We start from the raw sequence: 20814 nt of genomic DNA, 5'->3' as shown, positions 1-20814 counted from the left end.
CAATGGAATGTGGGATGAAGACGTTGATTGACTGACTAACCAAGAAGGAAACGGACAAAGGAGATGCGAGCTGCCTATATATATATATATATATGTAACAGGGAGCTGCAAGCTCGGTTAGGTGAGCGAGCAACCAGTGAAGAAGTAGAGAGCAAGGTATGGGTGGCTCTCTACGTAACAAGTTATTTCTGAAGTCTTGGTACTGGCTAGCCGTTATAGACCTGTCTGACCCATCCGATCCAAGTTCGATCCGGTATTATGAGTATACATACGACGTAATATTATTATATCACGCAGGGAAACGATTGTGCTATTAAGTGCTTCATATGAGCTTTCTAAACACACAAGCCGAAAGGCCCCGCAGACACAGCAGACAGAGCACGACATGAACTTGGGCATAGCCCATGTAAACTGCTCAAGGAAAATCAGTTTTTAATACACGCAGGCATTCAAAGGGAGCGCTGACACCAAGCCCACGAGGACCTGCCCCGCTAGCAATCCATCTAGGAGCATGAGAATCTCCGTTCATCAACCCAACGCCCAATATCCCGAGCATTCCACGAATCCTTCCAGAGTAATACAACCCTCGTCTACGCACGAGAGTTGGCGTGTTAGACGTCGGAAGTCAATCCCCGTAGTACTAATCGAACCGTGGTGTTTCCTAGGAGCCTCATCCGACAAGGGCCACTAGCGTATGTAGTACCTAACTCCCCTTGAGCCTGGTGGCAAAGTAATCTTCAGAAATGATATCACGGAGATACGTGCTGCTAAATATATCAAGCCTGGTGGAGAGCTGAACCCCCAAACATACCCCGGAGGCCTGCGATATCGAGCTACTAGGTACGTAGTAGAGAGGCGCGCGCGGCACAAGAGGCGCCTAGAAAATCTAGAACTGCGAGTACCAGGTGCCCAGTGTACGGTGCTGGTAGGCATATTCGTGAGAGGAGCCAGCTACCCCGGGGCGTCTGGCGGCGAGGAAACAGGAGAAAGAGGCAAGTTTTGCCGGGGGCCCTGCAGGCATGGGCAAATGGAAGCGGCCGCTAGCTCGTGTGGCTCCCGCGCGTTTCCCTCGGCTTGCCTCTCGTTCTCGCTCGCCGTCTCAGGTATCGTTCCGTTTCCACAGGTCTGGCCAGCAGTAGCCGGCTTGCTTCTCGCCTCTAGCTTCGCCGCAAGCCCACGCGAAATAGACCTAGCTATGCCCAAGGTTCCCGAGAAGGCCCTGGAAGTCTTGGCGACCCGGTTCCTCTCCCACGTTGTGACCAGATGAACGGATTTGTTCAGCCGATGAGAACGCTACGTATTACCTACGTAGACAGGGGGAGCAGGCGGTTACCACGAGAAGACGAGGTGGGTCGGCTCCGGGGACAGCCAGTGGCTATGCGGGGACGGAGGGAACCCTCAGCGTTGAAACATTACTTCATAGTGAGGCATTTTTGTTTCTTTGAATGATCGTCGTTAGCGCTGGTGCGGTCGGGGCATCCGCGACGGCAGTTGTTTGATCGCGTCTGGGATGAGAGCTTAGCTTTCCTCGCGCAAGGCTGCATTCCCCCCCCCCTTGGCAGGACGGAGCCGGGTTCGGTTATAGCCCGGCTCTCAGAGGACGACGGATGCCCTATTACCCCGGCATATACGTGTAATACGCACCCGGTTGATCGGGCATGCGCCAGGGGGGGGAGTGGTAATTTGGCGTAGCGGCATGGCGGCTAGGCGACTGCGAGAGGGAACATGGCCCCGCCAAGATGGAGATCGGTCCCCCCTTAGCACTCTATCTCTGTTTCAACTAATCTTGATGCCGGGATGTCGGCCGCAGCGACTCGCGCTAGGCGGGTCACGATGGGAGAGATCAAAGCGTACTTGTCTCTCTTTTTTATAGCGATAGGGTGTGGAGAGGGCGGCGCCCCAAACACCGGCCAAACGATGCACGTATGTAATCTTGGTCGGGCTGGGAACGGGGGCGTCCGTCTACAGAGGAAGGTCGATCAGCCGAAGGGTAAATGAAGTGTCGTGTGCCCTCTTTCCGCATCCGTCTTCCCTGACAGCCGGTGCGGATAGTATATACGAATTGGGGTCTACCGTCTTGGGGGGTCCATCTCTTCTTTCTCTCCTTCTCTTCCCTCTCTGAGCTTGACGTTCCTTGGCAACCCAACATTCACCCCTTCACGACGAGTTGGAGGGTAGTTGCCCAAGTTCCATCCACCCCATTGAACGTTCCGCCGGCCGCTCGTTCGTCCGCTCGTTCATCGTCGACCTCTCACCCCTTCCTCACCCCCTCCGAAAATCCATCGATTTCTCAGGCCTTATACTTACGTGACTGCTAATATACGCCTGTTAATCCCAGGCGGACTGGCGTGTGTCGTTGTTATGTGCCGGGAGCGTTTTAAATAGGTCGATCGGACTCAGGAATTACTTAATAGTTGTTCTTCGCATAGTATTTTTCGGAGGACGCGAGAGATCGAGAGGGAGGGAGAAACCCGGGTAGTAACAGCTTATCCCGACAACGTCAACGATAGAGAAACACCTCACCGATCTGTCGCTACCCTTAGACCACCGTCACTCACACACCGACAACAACCCGCAGATCTGGGCCGGGAGAAGCGAGAAAAAAATGGCATTCCAGTTCCCGGGTAGCATCGACGCCGCGCGCGTCGCAACCTTCGTCAGCACCGCGGCCTGGATCCAGGGCGTTAGCGCGAGCGAGGTCTCACTGCCGCCCGAGGCGCTCGACAACTTCCTGCGGCGGCACGGCATCGGCGGCGGCCGGATCCACGGGCGCCAGACCTCGGCGCAACCCACAGCCCCCGCGCCTACGCCCCCGCCGCCGCCCAAGGACGAAGAAGACGACGAATCGAGCTCCTCCGTCGACACGCCGGGCTCGACGCTGAGCGACTCGCAAGACGACGAGGGCGACTCGAAGACGAGCGAGGAGGAGCCCGACGAGCCCGCCGACGGCAACGCCGCGACCCCGACGGGTACGCCCCAGGCCGGCGTCAGCCCGCCGGCCGTCGGTGGCGGCGCGCAGGGCCAGCCGGGGGGCCAGGACGCGATCGCGGCCGGCGGCGGCGGCGGCAGTGGCGGCTTGAGCCCCGGCGCCCGCATCGCCATCGGCGTGTGGACGGCAGTGGGCGCCGTCGCCATCCTCGGGCTCATCTACTTCTTCTGCCGGCGGCGGCGCCGCGCGCGCCTCGCGCGCGACGAAGCCGACGCCCTACGCGACGAGGAGCTCGCCCGCGCCATGCGCGAGCACCAGCAGCAGCAATTACTGCAGGAGGTCCAGGCGCGCCACATGTCCGAGGCGGTCGGCACCTTCGGCGCGGCGCCCTTCGTGGCGGCGCCGCCGCCCCAGCCTCGGCAGATGTCGTACCAGCCGTCGCCGCTCGCGCCGCCGCCGCCGGCCGCCGCCCCCCAGCGCGCCCCCAGCGGCCAGTGGATGGCGATGCCGCCGTGGCAGGACGAGCCGCCGACCTGGCGCGAGCCGCACCCCTGGCGCCAGTCGCAGCCCTCCGTCGCCGGCGCCCGCGCCGCTGCCGTCCGCCCCTCCTTTGCCGGCTACCCCCCGCCGCCACCTCCCGCCTCCGCGCGCCCCGAGGACGACCGCCGGACCGAGACCACGTCCGATACCGAGAGCACGATATTCGCGTACCGGTAGCGGCGCGGGTAAGGCCCGGCGAGCAAGGCTTGGAGGTGGGAAGGCGGCCCTGTACGTAAATGAGCTCGTCAAGACTGCGCGCGAGTACGTGACTTGTGCGTCTGTGTGCGCGTGCGTCTATACCTATACGTGTGTGTGTGTGTGCTCGTGCGTTTTGTGTGTATATATATTAACCTAACAGCGCGGCGCATCCCTGTTCCCCCGATTCCTTCGGTCGGTCGATTGGCGCGTCGTGGCTTATCTTCGTTTAAGCGGACCGAGTTCGCAGTTGGAGTGCGATACACAAATGTCCCTCCTACCAGTTTGGTGCGGTGGTAGGTCGGTCGAAATATATATAAAAACCTGGAATCGCATAATACTTTTCCTCTGCGTTTTACCTCTCAGGCCTACATGCACCTTGTATTTCTCCTCGGCATTCAGCGGTCCCTGGAATTTGACACCCTCAGAGATACCCCAGTCTATTTCCCGGTAGACGATCGGGAACCCATTGCTACGTCCCTACTGCTAGCATGGGATATACCTAGATCTGAAGGTGGATGAAGGAAATTCTCTGAGAATACGTACCTGAGACGACAACAGCGTGTCAGTCAATCTTGAAGAAACTCTCAGAGTATGAATTTGGGACTAAAGAAAGTAGTTATAACCCTACTGTTTCTTTTGGCGCGGGTCGCTAAAAGAGTTACCGTAAACACCCGCGTCTCTTATCAACGACTTGGCCGAGCTTACGCGCCATGCTCGGGCAGTGAAGTAAGCGATATTACTTGTCAGGTCGCCCCGTCAACGCAGATATACGTTCAGGCGATACTTGTATTTCTCCTATCTCATCCGATTCACGGAGCATGAAAGCTTGGATCAGCACGGTTGTAATTATTTTATTGTTGTTTGTCTAGCCTGAGAGAAGTCCTGTAGGTATTATTGGTTGTTTTTAGAGTGTCCATTACACTGAATATACGACAGCCTGGGCTTCCGGACGGGAGACTAACCCTCCGGACAGGAAACCAACCCCCCGGGAGAGGGCGAGTCCAACCATCGGCGTCTCACATGATAACCTCATTGGCGACATCCTGAGTTGCGTTAGCATCAACCAGCAAAGACCGACCGTCTGTGAGATAGATATTTGGACTTACTCTCTTGAGCTCCTTAAAAGGCAAGCAGACGCAGTTTTGCACGCGCACTTCGTCGCCCACCGCACACTCCTTGCCTAGGATGGTGATGCTCTGAACTTTCACGCCGTGCTTCACGATGCTGGTGGAATGGCTCGTGGCAGGGATCGGCGTGCCTTCAACTCGTGCCCAAGACCCCACCCGGCTATTCCAGCCGACGATGGAGTACAGCACACAAGCATCGTGCTTAATCTCAGCGTCTTCCAAGACGATGGATTCCTTCACCCTTACTCCCGGGCCAATGGCCACTCGAGGACCGATGGAGACATTAGGGCCAAGCTTGGCAGTAGGGTCAACGTGCGCGGATGGGTGAATGAATACCGGCGGTAGAATGTTAGGAGAGGGCTTCGCAAGTTCGTTAGAATCGGTCTGGAGTGCCTTCTGCAGGTAGAGCGCGTTGGCGGGAACGGCAGAGCCGGCAGTTTTGATCTGGCGCCAGAAGTCCTTGGTTTCGTAGACGAAAAATTGCTTGCTATCGGCAAGGTCACTCAATATATCCTGCTCTAGGCGTATAACCTCGTTCTTGCTCTCCTCGTCGTCATCGGCTATGAAACTGGACTCTAGGTTGTCGGAAGAGGGGTACGACATGAGGCGGGGTCGGTCGGTCCTACGCTTAATGGCAGTCCTAATGCTGGGGAAGATGGCATCGACGCTGAAGAGATATACGCCGCAGTTGATGAGGTTCGATATGTAACTCTCGGGCTTCTCGACGTAGTGTAGAACGCGGCGCGAGTGCTGATCGGACACGATGCAACCGAAGTTGTTCGCAGCGTCCTCGGTCACCCGCGTGCCCAAAATAACTGCCTCGGCGTCCTTATCGTCGAACAATTTCGCCATCTCGTTGAGAGGGAACGAACAGCACACGTCCGAGTTGAGGACGAAGATGCGTTCGGGCCGTCCCTTGAGGATGGCATCTCGGAAATGGTACAGGCCGCCCGCGGTACCGAGGGCCTGGTATTCTCGAAGGTACTTGATGGGGAGGTTCGGGAATTCGGAAGCGGCCTCCTTGATGAAGTCCTTGAAGACGGACTCGTCGTAGTAGCCAATCATGCAAACCTCCTGGATGGAGGGCACTTTCGCAATGGCGGTCAGACAGTGCCAGACGATAGGATGGCCGGCAACGTCGAAGAGGGGCTGTCGTCGTCAGTCGGATGCTACAGACGGGCTGAGGTAAGATCGGCAGACAGACCTTAGGGACGTCAAGCGACAGAGGGCGGAACCGGGTTCCCCTCGAAGGGCCGCCAACCTGTCGAGGGCAGATGGAGTCAGTCTCGCCTTCGCCAGATCCTGTGGGGTCTGGGATGCGGTAAGAGGCGGGATAGGAGACGCACCAGGATGACGGCTTTGGTGCCGCGGCCAGGGCCGTTGGCTTTGTCTCGGGTCGGTATCTGAAGCATATCTACGAAGCCGCGAGTAGGCGAATGACGAGTCAGAATACTCGAGAGGAGGAGGGAGGAAAGCGAGATCTAGATGCTCGTATAGTAGCAGCAGGTGTCGGCCCACGGTGTGTGTGTTTTATTTAGAGGGGCAGAACAAGTCGGGGCGCGGTGCAGCAGGTAATTCAGCAATTCCTGGGTTCATACAGCTTGTCCGAGCTTGCTCATTGGCGAAGCCGACCAGACGACCGGGGTAGGGAACCGGTATCGATACAGGCCACACACAACATACAGAGACCGTCTGGCAATTGAGCCTTGCCGTTTCGGTGTCGCCCAGCTACGACAATGGGGTTGGATTCGGATAGTGTTGTAAGTTGGTGGGTTGTCCGCCAGCACCGGCCTCGACGTCGCGGCGTTCTCAAGTACCTACCTGACACGTTCTCTCACAGCCGTGTGTATTCCTGTGCCTCCCACAATCACCGGTCGTACCTAGGTACGTAGGAGGCACCTGATAGAGGCACCTAATACTGTACAGTACCTTGGTAGGTACCAGCCACAGGGTAAATACGTACCGAAGTACTCATCACCCACCTTCGGTACTCACCTACGTACCTAGCTACCTCCTACCTGAGACGAGGTATACTCATATGCGATGGCGAGAGGCAGGTCGCAAGCTTCCATGGCAGAGGGATATTAATACCATCGAGAGGCAGGGTCGGAAGTACATGAGCTTCTCGGTGGGTTCTATAACGGCTTTAGGAACGCTCGGGTCCCGAAGATCAACGGCCGTCCTACCGACATGCAATTGCCCCCCTCCCCACCGGCCTTGGCACATTATCTATCAGTGCATTCTGATCCCCCCCCCCAACCTGTCTGGTTAGGTATACAAGGCACAGAGAACGTACGTAGCTAGGGCCCGCCATCGGCGTCTACTCTACTGATTAGGAACGCCTACTGACCAAGGTTTCCTCGGCTCCCTGTGCTGTCGACGTGTTGCTGCTAACTGACGAAGGCTCTACTTGGCCTGGCTGTTGGGAGAGGGAGGGGGGCATTTCGGTTGGCAAGCAGATAGATAGATGATTCATTTCTCTACCTATCTTATACGAGCTACAGTGTCTCGGTATGCCACGATCGAGTAGCTCTATCAAAGAGGCCTGAGATCATATCACGTCTATTCTGGTCACGCAACAACCGCGCGTCCAGCATTTGGGCCCCCCTGTGAAGGCTACCGTAATACGGTAGTGGTATAGAATCGATCCCGCCAAACCCCCGCATCTATGAGATCAAGTCGAGACTGTGGCGCCCCGTTCACTTGTCTTCGGCGTTCTCGTCCTTGGCGAGGTCGTGCTCCTTCAGGAGCGCCGTAATCTCGTCCGCACTCCAAAGCCGGTGGTAGATCTTGCCATCCTTAGTCTGCCCTACCGTCGCAAATTCAACTACGGTCGTCGGTCAGCATGGTGCCTAATCTCGGCCTCCCGGGGCCTGCCGAACTTACTCTTCTCGCTGCTGAGCTTGGTAGAGTCCATCGTCTTGCTAAGAACCTTGACTGCCATACCACAAGCTTCTTTCAACGTGCAATCCTCCTTGTAATCCTGCTTCAACAAGCTTGAGGCGCTCGCGTTGTTAGCACCCGCGCTGGTCGCCTTCCAGCCGCCATAGTTGCCTGAGGGGTTGCTCAAGTACAGCTGGAATTGCCGCTGCGGATCCCACCCGGCGTAGATGAAGGATACGCCAAACGGCCGCAGGCCACCGTGTTGAGTATAGCCCTGCTTGAGATCGCATAGTCTTCGCACCAGCTGCTCGCACGGGATATCTTCGTTGTAGGTCAGGAGGTACCGCTGGGCGGCTTGTCGGGCGTAGTTGATGAGGATGTTCGCATCGGCCGTCATGCCAGCGACCGCGCAGATCATGTTGCTGGGGTTTGTCAGCCTCCGGCGCCCCCGACGCCCAGCTCAACACCGGCTTGCGACGCACTCGTTCAGTATGTAAAGCTTTTCTGCTGAGGTATCCTGCTCTAGCAGCTTAGAGGTAACCTTGCGCTCGGCGGCCAAGACGATGCCATCTTTGGCGAGGATGCCGATGGCGGTCCCGGCATGGGATATAGCCTCGAGTGCGTATTCAACCTGGTACAGGCGACCCTCGGGCGAAAAGATGGTAGTCTGTCCGACATGTGAGCGTCCACGCGCATGGGAGATATCGACACGGATATGGAGCTCCCCTCCAGCTTACTCGAGAATCGTAGCGGCGAGACATGGTTGGAAGTGCGACGGCGGAAAGCAGGACAGGCGGAGGGAAGAGTAGGGATCTTGCAGCTCGATGCTAGCGAGGAACGGCCAACCCCGGGTGTGAGGAGAGAAGTCTTGAGGAGAACGAGCAGGAATAGGCCGATATGAATTCAAGTGGAAGAGGGATGTAGTATGCGAACGGATTCCCAGAGCAGGCTGAACCGCTGCGCATCAATCTGCTGCTAGGCGGCCACTGAGTAACGTATTGCTGGGTTCTTCCCGTAGGCAAGGGAGGTACTTGGAGAGGTACCTCTCAAAGTGGGCTTTAGCTAGGCAAGAGCTCCGACGCGTACAGCTTAGGGCGGGAGAAAGGTCAGACCTTCCACAGAAGCAAAAGTAGCGGTGGGGCAACGAAACTACCTGCCCAGGGCCCACTGTGGCTGGTTGCGTCTTAGGTAATATGCCCAAACATACCTAGGTATGGTCACAAGCCACGTGGCGCTGGATGAGCTAAGCAAGCGCACGGAGGCCTTCCACTCTGCACGTACTATAGAAGAGGTACCTAGGTAGTACCTACCTAACCTAAAGATGTCGAGATGCCTCCACTCCCTCTCCTCTGGTTACATAACCCAAGTCCTTGTACGCCCCCCGGTACGCAGCTGTCCGCCGAAGGTCACCTAGGTACTAGGTACCCGAATGATTCCCCTCATCCATGTGCCTCCCAACTGGTAGCAGCTGCCGACCCCATGCCTAATCCTTTTCGGTATATAGGTACGTAAAATTCCGTGCTTACCTTGTGCCAATTAGGTCTAGCCCGAGCCAATAGTGCCATGAGGCAAGCCACGGGTTATCGGACATACCAGCCTCAACACCCCCCCCCCATTCTTCCCACCCGGCCAGACCTTTTTGCCCGTCAAACCTCCGCCCGCCGTCTTTTCTCCATCCAACCCAGTTCATCAACACCTACCACGTCACGATCCGGCACGACAGGATGAGGACACCACATGCCGCGCACATACATCCCTAAATCTCATGCCGACTGATATGCATTAGACATTGCCGCCCTCTCTTCCTACCCAGTCTCATTGCGATGAAGCCGAGGGTCTAACCGCACCATTGCCACAGTACCCATCGCGCGTTCACCGTGTTCCCACCGACGCGCAAAGCCCCCAGGTCGCCAATTCGGGCAGAACCACACTCAGATTAGGCTTCTTCGAGGGAAGAAGGCTGGGTCTCGTCAAGAGCTGGAGGTGTGTTTCTGGGCCCATTTTCCGGTTGAGGGTTCTGCTTCCTCTCTGCCTCAACTCCCCTCGGGTCACGTTATAGATCAATCCAGCTGCGTAGAAGCCATGATTGTCTGAAGAGTGCTGCCAATCGTCAAAGTCGCCACGTAGATTCAGACCGTTCCAGTATCCAACTTGCCACACTTGATCTGCCCTTGCCCTGACCCGAGTCCTGTTGTATCCGTCAACATGTCTGGTAAGCGTACCACCCACCATAGATCTGTGAGGCATGGCTGGACAGCTGCGCCGACGGGAACTCGTCGCGTCCTGTCCCCTGCTGCCGCTGGTAGTAGACGCGAACTTCCCCGTTCCCCGCTAACATACCCGTGTGTTGCTGCAGGAGAACCAGAGCCCCGTCGATCCGTGAGAGCCACTAAGGGTCAGCACACCAAGGCCTTCGACCAGCTCGAGAACGGCCCAGAGCCGCCGAAGCGTCGCCAGACGAAGAAGGGCGGCAAGAAGGCGGCTGAGAAAGATGATAGGCAAGACGAGGACGAGGAGATCATCCGCTGCATCTGCGGCGCAACCACGCAGGACGACGACGACGTCAACGAGCCGTGGATCGCTTGCGATAAGTGCGGCGCCTGGCAACACAACGTCTGTATGGGGATGAGCGTCTTTACCGAGGATTTAACTAAGGATTATTTCTGCGAGCGATGCGCGCCCGACGACCACAAGGTTACCCTCGAGGCCATTAAGAAGGGGGAGAGGCCGTGGGAGGGCCGTCGGCAGAAGCACGAAGAGGAGAAGAAGCGGAAGAAAGGGGGCAGGAAGAGCAAGGGGAAACGCGTCAGTGACACGAAGGAGCGCGCGTCCCCGAGCGCCACTGCGAATAGGGCGAAGCCATCTCCGACGCCAGATTGGAAGAGGGAAGAGAGCGCTCCGGAATCGGCCGCCAAGGGGAAGCGCAAGTCTCGAGATCACTCCCAGGGACCGCAGAACAAGTTTCGCAAGGTCTCGGAACCGCAGGCGGCCCCGCCCGCTCCGAAATACACGCCCCCGAGCGATCTCCCAGACAGCATTCAAAAGCTTGAAGGGCCGCGAAGGCAAGCGGCGTTGGGCCTGCAGAAATCCCTCGACAGCGCCATCGACCAAGCTGAGAAGAAGAAGCTATACGTCGTCCCTCAAGGCGCCTCGAAGAAAGGCATCACGGAGCGCCTAGCCATCGAAATCGAACGTGCTTTCCAGGACACCCACCCTAACACCTCGCACAATGCATCCCAGCTTCGTACACTTTTTTTCAGTCTCAAGAATAACCTGGAGTTGGCTGTTCGGGTGCTCAACCGGTCGTTGCCGCCGACATCGTTTGTTGTGATGACCGGCGACGAGCTCGCGACCAGGGAGATGCAGCGGGAGACCGCCGAGATGAAGGCCCGCGCCGAGAAGCAGTCTATCCTGATCACAGACGACACCCCGCGGGTCCGACGAACCCACAAGGGAGAAGAAGTCGTCGAAGCCGACAATATTGCAGGCGAAGACGACGAAATCCCATCCAATCTCCGCCGCCAAGGCATTAGGGAGGCGAGCGAGGCTAGAAACGGAAGCAACGGGCCTTCATCAGCCAACGGATCAGGATCACCTTCGAACTTCGGTAGGCGGTCCAGCTCGTCAGTGGGACCGCTCCGCGTGGATACCCAGGTGGCTCAGCAATCTCCCAGGAAGTCGGACTTTGATATCGGCAAGGTCTTTTCCAGCATTCAGTCCCCACCGCCGTCGCATCAGAGACGGGCATCGACCCAGGTTCTATCCGCCGGTCCTGGAGATGACCCCGAGGTGGATCGGCTACTCCAGGAGGACGGCAACGACTCTCCCCCATATTCCCCAACTGAGAACATAGATCCGGATGTCGTCTGGCGTGGTCCCCTCGTCATGACTAACGTGGCCGACATTGCTACCGTCGCGAGACACGTTGGCGGGGCCGATCTCAGCAAGGCCAAAGGTATCGCATGGAAAGACCTGATCCCGCCTATGCTTACTGTTGCCGGTCGAATTCCGGAGGAGAAGGCGATCCCTTACTTATGCGGTTTACGATACAATAACCAGATCGACTTGGTGATTACGAGCTTGTCCCCGGCCCAGTCTACAGATGCCAACGCACGCCGGCAGTTCTTAGCCGTCATCGACTACTTTCAATCGAAGAAGAGATACGGCGTCGTTGGCGAAAGAAGACTCGGCAATGTGAGAGATACGTATCTAGTGCCAGTCCCAGAAGGCGACGGCCCAATACCAGAGCCGATGCAAAATATCAGCGACCATCTCATCCCTCTGAAGCGTTCCGAGCCCATGCTTCTCATGGTATTTGTTGTCCGAGACGAGAAGCAGCCTCATATCCCGATCGATCAACAACGCTCAGAGATTCAAAAAGCCGCTTCAGTAACGTCGCCCCCGAGTGCATCGCTACCGCCGAGGACTCCGTCATCCTCGGTAGGTCCATCGTGGTCCCCTGCTACTCCGCAAGGGCCCTTCAGCAACCAGACTTTTGCGCCGCCCCTGTATAATCAGACACCCGTGCCGGTGCCGAAGATCCCGGGTCATACCGCACCTCCCATGCTGCCCCGCCAGACTCCACCCGTTACTCAACCGCCGGTTTCTCAAGACCCCAACGTTCCAGCCTTGCGAGCTGCCCAGGTAGAGGGGGAGACGATGGCCCGTAAAGTGCTCGGACCGCTCTTCTCCTGCCCCTCGGTTACCTTCTTGCTCCCTCACGCCGCCCGTATGAAGGAAGGCGAGTGGGCTGCTATTCGCCGATGCCTTGAACGCAATCCGCGTGCCCGCGACGACCTCCAGCTCCTCAGTAAGCTCCTCACCGATGAGGGTAACAGTCACAAAAATGGGCCGCCCGCCGCAGCAGCATCCCCTGGTATCGTCCAGACCACGCTTGCCGCTGCCGCAAACGAAGGTCCGCCGCCGGCAACCCAGCCGAAGGCATGATTGCTGTTATTCGCCAACCGCACACCCTGTTTTTGTTCGAGTATACATCTGTTCCGCGTGGAACGCTGTTTGTCGCCCCGATACATGATACCTCACTTTTCGACCACGAGCTGTCTCTTGAAATAGCTTGATTCTTGGCAGATCCCTTCTCTAAAGTCAACGTCGCCTTCGGGCGGAAATGTCTCTTGGCGCACTTCGCGGACCCGAGGCCCGTGGGGCTTTGGCATAAGGCCAGCAATCCGGTCCGGCCATGCTATACCGATTTTTGTCCCCATCCAAGCAGCTCGGCTGCGCGCCAAATTCTGTACTCCGATGTGTACCCCGACATTTACTCCGATCTCCACGTTCTCGACGAGGCAGTTGGGTTCGGCAATAGACGCGACTTCTATACATCATGTTTCATGATCTCAGGAGATATAAGCTCTCCTCTGGTATCGCCCGCCTTAGCTAGCTCTCGGATAATTCGGTCTGCAGCTCCATCGGTAACCATACACCGCTTAATGAGCACACGGAACTCCCGGGCCTGGAGCCGTCTCGCCTGACGAACAATAATCGGTGATCAGCCGCTCCCGTTTAACTAGCGCCTAGGCAGAAACCTGTTTCTGCGTACATCTGCTCACCCACTCGTGTGTCCCACAGGCATATTGCGCTACATGTTCTGTCGCAAAATCCAGATGGCAATCCTCGCCGCTCTTCCATACCACGTATCCCAGGTAGAAGGAAGGACGCGGACCTGTGAGCGGAGCATCAGGGAGACGCGGGTTTTGGAGAATCCACCACGAGCCCGTTACGAAGTACACGAGTGTGAGCACCCGAACCCCTCTTCTACGATAATTAGCACAAGTCGCTCGTGTACGGCCCTGGCGGGATCCAGACTAATAGATGGAAATAGGAAAACCGTTAGCTAGTGTATATCAAAAGTATTTTGCTTCTACCAACTTCCCGTACTCGACCAAGTAACCTATCTAGTAGGTTACAGCATATGCCCCCTTTGGTAGTCGCTCGATGGTATCGGGTTCGTAGAACGGTTCCCTATATATGTGGATCTCTAGCGTATCTATCTAGTTGTAGAGTGTGGACAAAAGGCAGGACTTATCCGTCGACAAGAGCCATAAAACCGAGCAAGAGTACCTGAAGGGGGTTGTAGTCGCATGTACTGTTCGTGATAACATATAGGGCAGGGATGCGATAGGGTGGTAGAGAGGTAAAACCAGATGCTGTCAATAATAATGCAAGTTGGTGGCATGCGTATAGTTTACCAACTCGGTACCATTCATGGCAAATTTATGTATAGACCTCTATGTGTCCGTCTACTAGGAACTACCTCAGACGATGTTTGCGGACGGATGAACCCATCGGTCCTTTGCCTACAAATTCGGGTCTAACAGGAAATGGTAATATGTCGTCTAGCAGTTATTATGCTTAGGGACACGTTTACCTATATGTTGCCCAGAACCACTTAACACCACGTATCACGTCCAGCTGCACGCCGAGAACGCCCCCCAGTTACCGTCTCCAACCCGGAAAACCGGGTCGAGGTAAAACGACAACTGCCTCTCCACATACAAGACGAAAGAAGAGTGTTTACCAGCAAGCACATCGAAGCTATCACGAGACAGTAGTACGGTTTAAGATTCCGCTGATCGGAACAGGATCAGGTTCAGGGTCTCCGACAGCGCGACGACAATATCCGGGCCACAGTATCCTAGGAACGGCTCTGTGATTGATTCCAACAAGAATAGCGTCTCTATAATAAGCTCCTATCAGCTACGGTTCCGTTCAATCCCTTTCCATTCTTTCCGACTCTGCTATCGACACCACTGTGTATACACTACCCCTATAGGTAATTGTGCATTACGTGTTATCAAGAACTCAAGGTCTCTCCCTCTCTTAGTCATTGGCCCTTTAACTCCCACTTGTTTCTATAGAACGAAATTTGTCTCTCATATCACCCCCTCCTCCAACGCCTCCCTTTCGCATTGCGTGTTCTACTATACTACTCCTACTACGACCCCCCTCCTTGCCCATCTCCCCATCTCCCCTTCTCATCTCTCTCTCTCTTTTTCTCTCGTCTCAGTCTTGGTAATATCTATTCAAATAAAATTTGGCAAATGCGGCTTTTGTCATCCACGTAGCGGGTCCAGACGAGGCGGCCGTAGCCCGTGGCGTCCGCCGTGTCGACGCCCCACCGCTAGGTCTCCAGGATGGGGGAGTTGAGCGGCCGCACGATTTCAAAGACGACGGCCTGGATCGCGCCACAAGGCCCGGCCAGCAATCCGACGGGACAGCGAGGCCCGTGGGCGTCGTGTTCCCGCTCGTGTTACCATTGCCGACGGCTCCTGCGGTTGACACGTTAGCGCTGTCTATTTCCCTCTGGGTCATCGTTGTCGTTACTATTATTATTCCTATCATTGTGGCTGCTGTCGCCGTCGCTGTTTTTGCTCAACACTTGCTTGTTTTTTTTGTGGATATACGTACAGATACGGATATGGATACATGAATATGTATGTAGGTATGTAGATCACTCGTCTTTTCTCTCGCCTCCGTGTGAGATGGGAGCGACATTCCCCGGCCAGTGCGTTTATCCGGTCCTCCCTATATCTGCACCACGCATACAGCACACATACAGCACACCTACACACACTCACGCAGGGTTGTCGGATAGAACAACTGTTGAAGCAACAGAACCTCCGTGCGTACTCTGGGGATCGATGCTGCTCAGCAAGACGGGTCCTAGGGACCCCGGCCGCGGCTCCACGGACCACTCTTCGTCATACCGCTCGATACCGAAGAGCATCGCGTACTGGAACGGGATGCCCGCCAGCAGCTCCACAGTCACGTTAAACGGGTCCCCGGCTTGATAGTCTCGGGGATTCCGACCCTATAGAGACGCGCTTCCGCCACGGCAGCAGTCGTAGTAAGCACGGGTGCTGCACGACGTGCGTGACATCGCATAGTCTGCTATATTATCGTACGTCCGTTATTAACACGCGGTCCCCCTTGTACCCACGTTGGCAGAGAACCGTTGCTAGCATCCGCTTTTGGATGGGAACAGTGGGTTGCCTCGACCCCGTAGGCACGTATTAGTAGTGCACGCCTCCCTCTCGAATCAAGACAGGTTCACTTCCGCTCACCTGAGTGCAGCCGACGAGATAGCTAGTTTCGCTTGGACGAATCATTCCGGTTGCATATAATAATACACGGTGATCGGCAAACGCACTTATGGTCTAGAAGGTCGGCTCGGCTTGGGACCTGCATCGTCTGTGGTGAGAATCAGCGTCCCGAGACCCTCGTGAGTTAGGGTTCCCGCACGCGATGGGTCGAGATCTCGCCATCGTATTCAGACTCGACGCTGCCAATTTCTCCCATTGGCTAGGAGTGGGCATCCTCGTGAGAACCGTATCAGGAGCCCCGGCACTTGTGTGCGTTGTCGTGCATCGAACCTCCAAGTCTGACTGTCGGCCGGCCAATGTCTATCTGAGGCGTCATTCGACCGAGGAGTAATATATATATTGCGCCAGCACCAACTTCCTTATCGGCACATTGTCAACGCCGATCCTACAGCACGGTTCATCTTCGTGCGTGGCGTTTCAATGCCGTTTTCGGGCGAGCACAGCGGTTACCATTGGCTCCTCTGGATGAACCCACCGGAAGACCCTCATCCTGCTGCCCTTCGGAACCGTTTCTTTCCCGCAGCATGGATTCTCAGATGACGAGTGGCCTTTGCGAGCGGTGTTTTCATATTACTAGTGTGTCTATCATAGGGTTGGCTGGTATAACCGTACAATCCTGGCTCCACACCCAACCACAACCGTCACGGAAATCATATATATTGACTATGAATGTCATGGGGCACACGACGAACCGTGTAGGGGGGGAGATCGAAGGTCGTGATGTCGCACAAGGAGACGTCGGCTGACCTAGTTCCGGCGACGAACTGATATTATACCCACCGGTGGTCAATATTAGATAGACACATTAGAAACCAAATAACAATACCTAGTCATACGAGTCGCGTCTGAGCTCGGCAACGCTCGCTATTAGCTTAGCTGTTTAGGCTTACAGAAAGGAAAAAGAAAATCAGCGCCACCGATGGCATAGGAACGGTTGAACCCTTTGAGGACGAAGTGTAGCTGACATAGATCGGCATAAATTGTCTCAATCACAGTCCATGACGTCGAAGATCCCTAGTGTCACCGTCATAAACCCAGCAAAGGCAAAAAAACGGCTGAAGGTGGCTTGAAGTAGACGAATAATAGCGGTGACGACGATTAGGAAAAATATGCTCACGTACGTGTCCATATATTGAGTGGCAGGATGCGTATCCGTGTAAACAAACATATTTCTAGATCGGACGTATCATCTCGGGCCAGGAACTTCAGGCATCAAATAATAAACGGTCTTGGTCGTTGACTAGACCGTTGGCTGGCCGGTGACAGTTTTGATCGCGATAATACCGCGTGGGGGGCACATACCCTATGGCACCGAATGGGCACACGGCCTCGGATGGCCGTAAGCGAGTTCTCGTTGTCGGGGCTGGCGCTGCCGGGTATGGGCCCAATATCCGTGTGTGATTGAACAGGGCGAACTGACCGACACCATCACAGCATGTCCACGGCGTACCATTTGTCGCAGCACCCGGACAAGTTCGACGTAACACTTATCGACGCCGCCGACTACTGCGGTGGTCAAGCGTTCTCGATCCCTCTCGATGAGAGTTGCCACGGAGCATCCTGGTGCAACCAGGGAGTCCAGGGCGGCTCCTATGTCTTCCACCATACTCTGACCATGTTCCATCGCCAGGGCTTTCGCGCCGACCCTGTCAACCTCCAGGTTTCCTTTGGGAAAGGGGACACCTTCTGGACCAATGTGTACCCAACCCAGCTATTGGTCCATCATCAGAAGCAGGTCAGGCGACTTCCTATGGTGCTCAAGGCGATGCGCTGGTTCGAGTTATTCTTTGCTATACTTCCTCTCAGGTTCGTGCTGAAACTGTTCGGATTCTCCAAAGATTTCATCAACACGGTCGCGCTACCTATGACGGCGCTGTTCCTGGGGACCGGAAACGCCACCCCTGAGGTCCCGGCGGTCATGTTCGAACGGCTCTGCACGTCGCCGACGTACGGAATGTGGTATGAGCTCGATAAGAACACCGTCCTCAGCAGTAGGCCACCCATGGTTGCCTTTCCCAATCTGTCTCAATTCTATGATACGTGGAGGGGCGATCTCGAGAGGCGTGGCGTGTCAATCCGTCTATCGACGGAACTCATTGAGATTGTTCGTCGAAACAAGCACGGAGTGGTTGTCAGGCTTCAAACAGGGACTGTCGTGCCTGATGGACGCAGCCAGTCGGGCGGCGATCCCGATTCTCCAATCAGCGAAGAGGTCTACGACGAGATAGTGCTATGTTGTCTCGCAGACGCTGCGAAGAAGGTCCTCGGCCGGGAGGCGACTTGGAGAGAGAAGACGGTGCTCGGGTCCGCCAAGTTCAGCGACGACGTCACGATCACTCACACCGACGCCGAGTACATGGAAAGGCACTACGAGAATTTCTACAGGGAGGATCTAGCCGTGGCTGAGATCAACGGCGTTGACTACGCGCCACGTCTTGAGTATGCGACCGAGCACTTCTGCCCAATGTACTACATCAAATCGTACGAGGAGGACGGGTCGAAGCTCGAAATGTCTTTTGACACTACCAATTACCAGAGCCAGTTTCCCGACAGGATGCCTTTCCAGCAGCACGTATTCCAGACCATCTACCTCAACAAGACCCGTGACCGGAAACTGTGGAAGAAGGATGATATTCGTCGCGATAAAATTATCCGCGAGGACTGGTGGCATCAACTCTGCCACACCTATACTCACTATCTCTTCGTCGTCCCGTGGATGCGGTTCCTCCAGGCTAGGAATCACACCCGATTTGCAGCGTCGTGGACCCTGGTCAATGCACACGAAGTCGCAATGGTTTCAGGCATAGCAGCTGCTGTCGACTTGGGGGCCGAGTACCCCGAGGACCTTGAGAATGATGGCTTTGCATTCCTGTGCTTCCGGCTCTACTATCTCCTCGCCTATGGAAAGTGGTACAGGCGTCGGTTCACTGGGGACCAGAGGGGGTCCGCCACTCCGGCTGCAAGGGAGGGCTACGGATGGGGGACCGGTGTGTCCGGCAGCGTATACGAAGGTCCGGGTGTATCGACCGCTGAAGGAGAGACGTGGAGGGAGGAGCGCGAGAGCGGCGCAAGCACCAACGACCTAGCCAATGCAAGACGGAGAACAACACACCAGAGTGCATGATAGCTAAGTTACGAAGAGTATCTTCTCCAAAAGGTTCATGTGCGGCTCTGAAAGTGACAACGCCACGTCCCGGCCCCGAGCTCTGAGACACAACCGAAGATGCGATAGGGGGGAAAAGGGGGGCGGTGGGAAGCCGTTAGCAGCTGTCAGCAGGCTCGAGCTCCAGCCACAGCAATTGATAGGGAGAGAGGCGTGACAGGTGGCAGCTAAGCCCCAGCTCGAAGGGACGGCAGCGAGTGAGGAGGAAGACGACGGGCCAAGTCCGCCAATTAATATAATGAGTAAATTAAAGACGGATCTGTAAGTCGTAGGGAGAATACGTCTTGTCTTGTCCTGTCAATGCGTGTACTAGTTGTCGATGCGAGGAGAGGGCGCGGACGGGGAAAGAATATTAGGTATTACTAGGTACCTAATGCTAAAAATGGATGGAAAAAAGGAGAGAGAACCGAAACCCCCAACAGGGACAGCCATCTAGATGATTACACACATGCACAGCACAGTCCGCATCACCCTTTCGCGCCATCGGTCAGCATCACAATATTCGCGCACAAGTTGGACGGAACAGCAAATCAGCCTGCGCTCTCGCAACCAGAACCGTCCTCGATTTCCCAGCCCTAGCCAATAGCAACCGCGTCCGCCGCCGCCGGGACCCAAGAGGAGAGAGGACAGACACGATGGGCCTTCGCCGTGGTCCCAGCGGCGCCCCAGCCACGGTCTCGATACGGCCCATCGCAGCGTCTGAGACGTACCCGCTGCGACACGCCGTGCTCTGGCCCAGCCAGCCCGCGTCTTACGTGCAGCTGCCCGAGGACGTCGAGGGCCAGCACTTTGGCGCCTTCGTGCGCGGGCCCTCTCCTTCCCCCCCTCCCCCTCGCTCGCCCCCTCCCCCTCTTGCTGCTGCCACGCAGGGCGACGCCGCCAGCCGTGGGGGTGAAGACGTGGGCGCGCCGTCGACGACAGCGGCAGCGGCAGCAGCAGCAGAGCCGCGCGACGAGGAGGACGAGGAGGACGAGGCGGACGTGCCGCAGCGCCTCGTCAGCGTCATCTCGCTGTTCGTCGACGCGGCGCGGCGCGAGGCGCGCTTCCGCAAGTTCGCGACGGCGCCCGCGTGGCAGGGCCGCGGCGTCGGGTCGGCGCTGCTGGCGCACGCGCTGGACGCCGCGGCGCGCGCCGGCGCCGCGCGCATCTCGTGCGACGCCCGCCTGAGCGCCCTGGCGTTCTACCGCCGCTTCGGCCTCGAGGCGCCCGCGCCCGCCGAGGACGGCCTGCCCGCCGTCTTCTTCAAGGGCGACGTGCCCTACGTGCGCCTGGAGAAGTCGTTGCTGCCTTGATGGGTAGGAGGAGGAGGAGGGGGGAGAGAAGGAGTGTGTGTATGTGTGTGTGGGAGGGAGGAGGGGAGAGGCTTGTGAGTGGGCGAGCGACGAGGCGGTGGACCGGCAGCGAAGCAATGGCGAGGTAGGTAGGGAGATACAGGGCGACGGAGAGGCAGACAGGGTGCGTGTGCGAGCGTGAATGCGTGCGTTTGTGTGCGTGTGTGCGTATGCTTACGATGGAATTGGCTGGTCGGTCCTCGCCCTGTGCCGACCTCGCGACTCGTCTCGAGCGAGAGGGACAGAAGAACTCTTGGGACCCGGAGGGGATGGAGGGCCTCCCATACGCCTGGTTGGACCTGGGAACCTGGCTGTCTGGCTCTGGGGGTGGCGCTATACGTATTTACCGAAGCAAAGCGGGCACGGGAGCGCAGTAAAACACCGCGGCGTGGAGGTATCAGGAGCGCGCGGCGGTTGGGGGGAGAAGAAGGCAGAGGCAGAGAGAGAAGAGGAGCGTGTGTGCGCTGTCCGCACGGCTCTCCTGTCCTTGACTCGCTGTCGAAGCCACCGAAAGGCCAATAAA

At 56.7% G+C, this 20814-nt stretch overlaps 9 protein-coding genes across 9 annotated transcripts; 6 read left to right on the top strand and 3 right to left on the bottom strand.

Moving 5' to 3' along the window:
• The first annotated feature begins 1623 nt into the window (after positions 1 to 1623).
• On the top strand, positions 1624 to 2462 carry GGS23DRAFT_363387 (uncharacterized protein). Its single transcript, XM_051513266.1, has 2 exons — positions 1624 to 1990; positions 2053 to 2462. Exons 1-2 carry the CDS (start codon positions 1798 to 1800, stop codon positions 2316 to 2318), a joined length of 459 nt encoding a protein of 152 aa, XP_051374695.1. The 5' UTR covers positions 1624 to 1797; the 3' UTR covers positions 2319 to 2462.
• GGS23DRAFT_617093 (uncharacterized protein) lies at positions 2378 to 3981 on the top strand. The gene has a single exon (XM_051520832.1). The coding sequence runs from the start codon at positions 2606 to 2608 to the stop codon at positions 3644 to 3646; it is 1041 nt and encodes a 346-aa protein (XP_051374694.1). The 5' UTR covers positions 2378 to 2605; the 3' UTR covers positions 3647 to 3981.
• Positions 3982 to 4485: 504 nt separating this feature from the next.
• Positions 4486 to 6561, bottom strand: GGS23DRAFT_554906 (nucleotide-diphospho-sugar transferase). Its single transcript, XM_051515573.1, has 4 exons — positions 6141 to 6561; positions 5999 to 6055; positions 4774 to 5943; positions 4486 to 4710 (listed from the first exon to the last, which is right to left on the bottom strand). Exons 1-4 carry the CDS (start codon positions 6204 to 6206, stop codon positions 4684 to 4686), a joined length of 1320 nt encoding a protein of 439 aa, XP_051374693.1. The 5' UTR covers positions 6207 to 6561; the 3' UTR covers positions 4486 to 4683.
• A 680-nt stretch (positions 6562 to 7241) lies between these two features.
• GGS23DRAFT_554903 (proteasome) lies at positions 7242 to 8883 on the bottom strand. The gene is made up of 4 exons (XM_051515572.1): positions 8415 to 8883; positions 8160 to 8344; positions 7681 to 8099; positions 7242 to 7621 (listed from the first exon to the last, which is right to left on the bottom strand). Exons 1-4 carry the CDS (start codon positions 8436 to 8438, stop codon positions 7494 to 7496), a joined length of 756 nt encoding a protein of 251 aa, XP_051374692.1. The 5' UTR covers positions 8439 to 8883; the 3' UTR covers positions 7242 to 7493.
• A 742-nt stretch (positions 8884 to 9625) lies between these two features.
• On the top strand, positions 9626 to 12702 carry GGS23DRAFT_363218 (uncharacterized protein). Its single transcript, XM_051513264.1, has 2 exons — positions 9626 to 9889; positions 10034 to 12702. Exons 1-2 carry the CDS (start codon positions 9883 to 9885, stop codon positions 12622 to 12624), a joined length of 2598 nt encoding a protein of 865 aa, XP_051374691.1. The 5' UTR covers positions 9626 to 9882; the 3' UTR covers positions 12625 to 12702.
• A 447-nt stretch (positions 12703 to 13149) lies between these two features.
• Positions 13150 to 13607, top strand: GGS23DRAFT_363225 (uncharacterized protein). Its single transcript, XM_051513265.1, has one exon. The coding sequence runs from the start codon at positions 13278 to 13280 to the stop codon at positions 13530 to 13532; it is 255 nt and encodes an 84-aa protein (XP_051374690.1). The 5' UTR covers positions 13150 to 13277; the 3' UTR covers positions 13533 to 13607.
• A 645-nt stretch (positions 13608 to 14252) lies between these two features.
• On the bottom strand, positions 14253 to 15803 carry GGS23DRAFT_594135 (uncharacterized protein; the record flags this gene model as incomplete). Its single annotated transcript, XM_051518116.1, has 3 exons — positions 14253 to 14371; positions 15325 to 15505; positions 15759 to 15803. 3 exons carry the CDS (start codon positions 15801 to 15803, stop codon positions 14253 to 14255), a joined length of 345 nt encoding a protein of 114 aa, XP_051374689.1.
• A 1135-nt stretch (positions 15804 to 16938) lies between these two features.
• Positions 16939 to 18921, top strand: GGS23DRAFT_617079 (FAD/NAD(P)-binding domain-containing protein; the record flags this gene model as incomplete). The annotated part of the gene is made up of 2 exons (XM_051520831.1): positions 16939 to 17173; positions 17232 to 18921. The coding sequence occupies exons 1-2, from the start codon at positions 17103 to 17105 to the stop codon at positions 18919 to 18921; spliced, it is 1761 nt and encodes a 586-aa protein (XP_051374688.1). The 5' UTR covers positions 16939 to 17102.
• Positions 18922 to 19595: 674 nt separating this feature from the next.
• Positions 19596 to 20438, top strand: GGS23DRAFT_617077 (GCN5-like N-acetyltransferase; the record flags this gene model as incomplete). Its single annotated transcript, XM_051520830.1, has 2 exons — positions 19596 to 19760; positions 19830 to 20438. 2 exons carry the CDS (start codon positions 19596 to 19598, stop codon positions 20250 to 20252), a joined length of 588 nt encoding a protein of 195 aa, XP_051374687.1. The 3' UTR covers positions 20253 to 20438.
• Between the last annotated feature and the right edge of the window lie 376 nt (positions 20439 to 20814).

This window comes from Durotheca rogersii (assembly GCF_024521655.1).
Source record: "Durotheca rogersii strain YMJ 92031201 chromosome Unknown GGS23scaffold_4, whole genome shotgun sequence".
NCBI lineage: Eukaryota > Fungi > Ascomycota > Sordariomycetes > Xylariales > Xylariaceae > Durotheca > Durotheca rogersii.
This window is presented reverse-complemented; position numbering and strand designations above follow the sequence as displayed.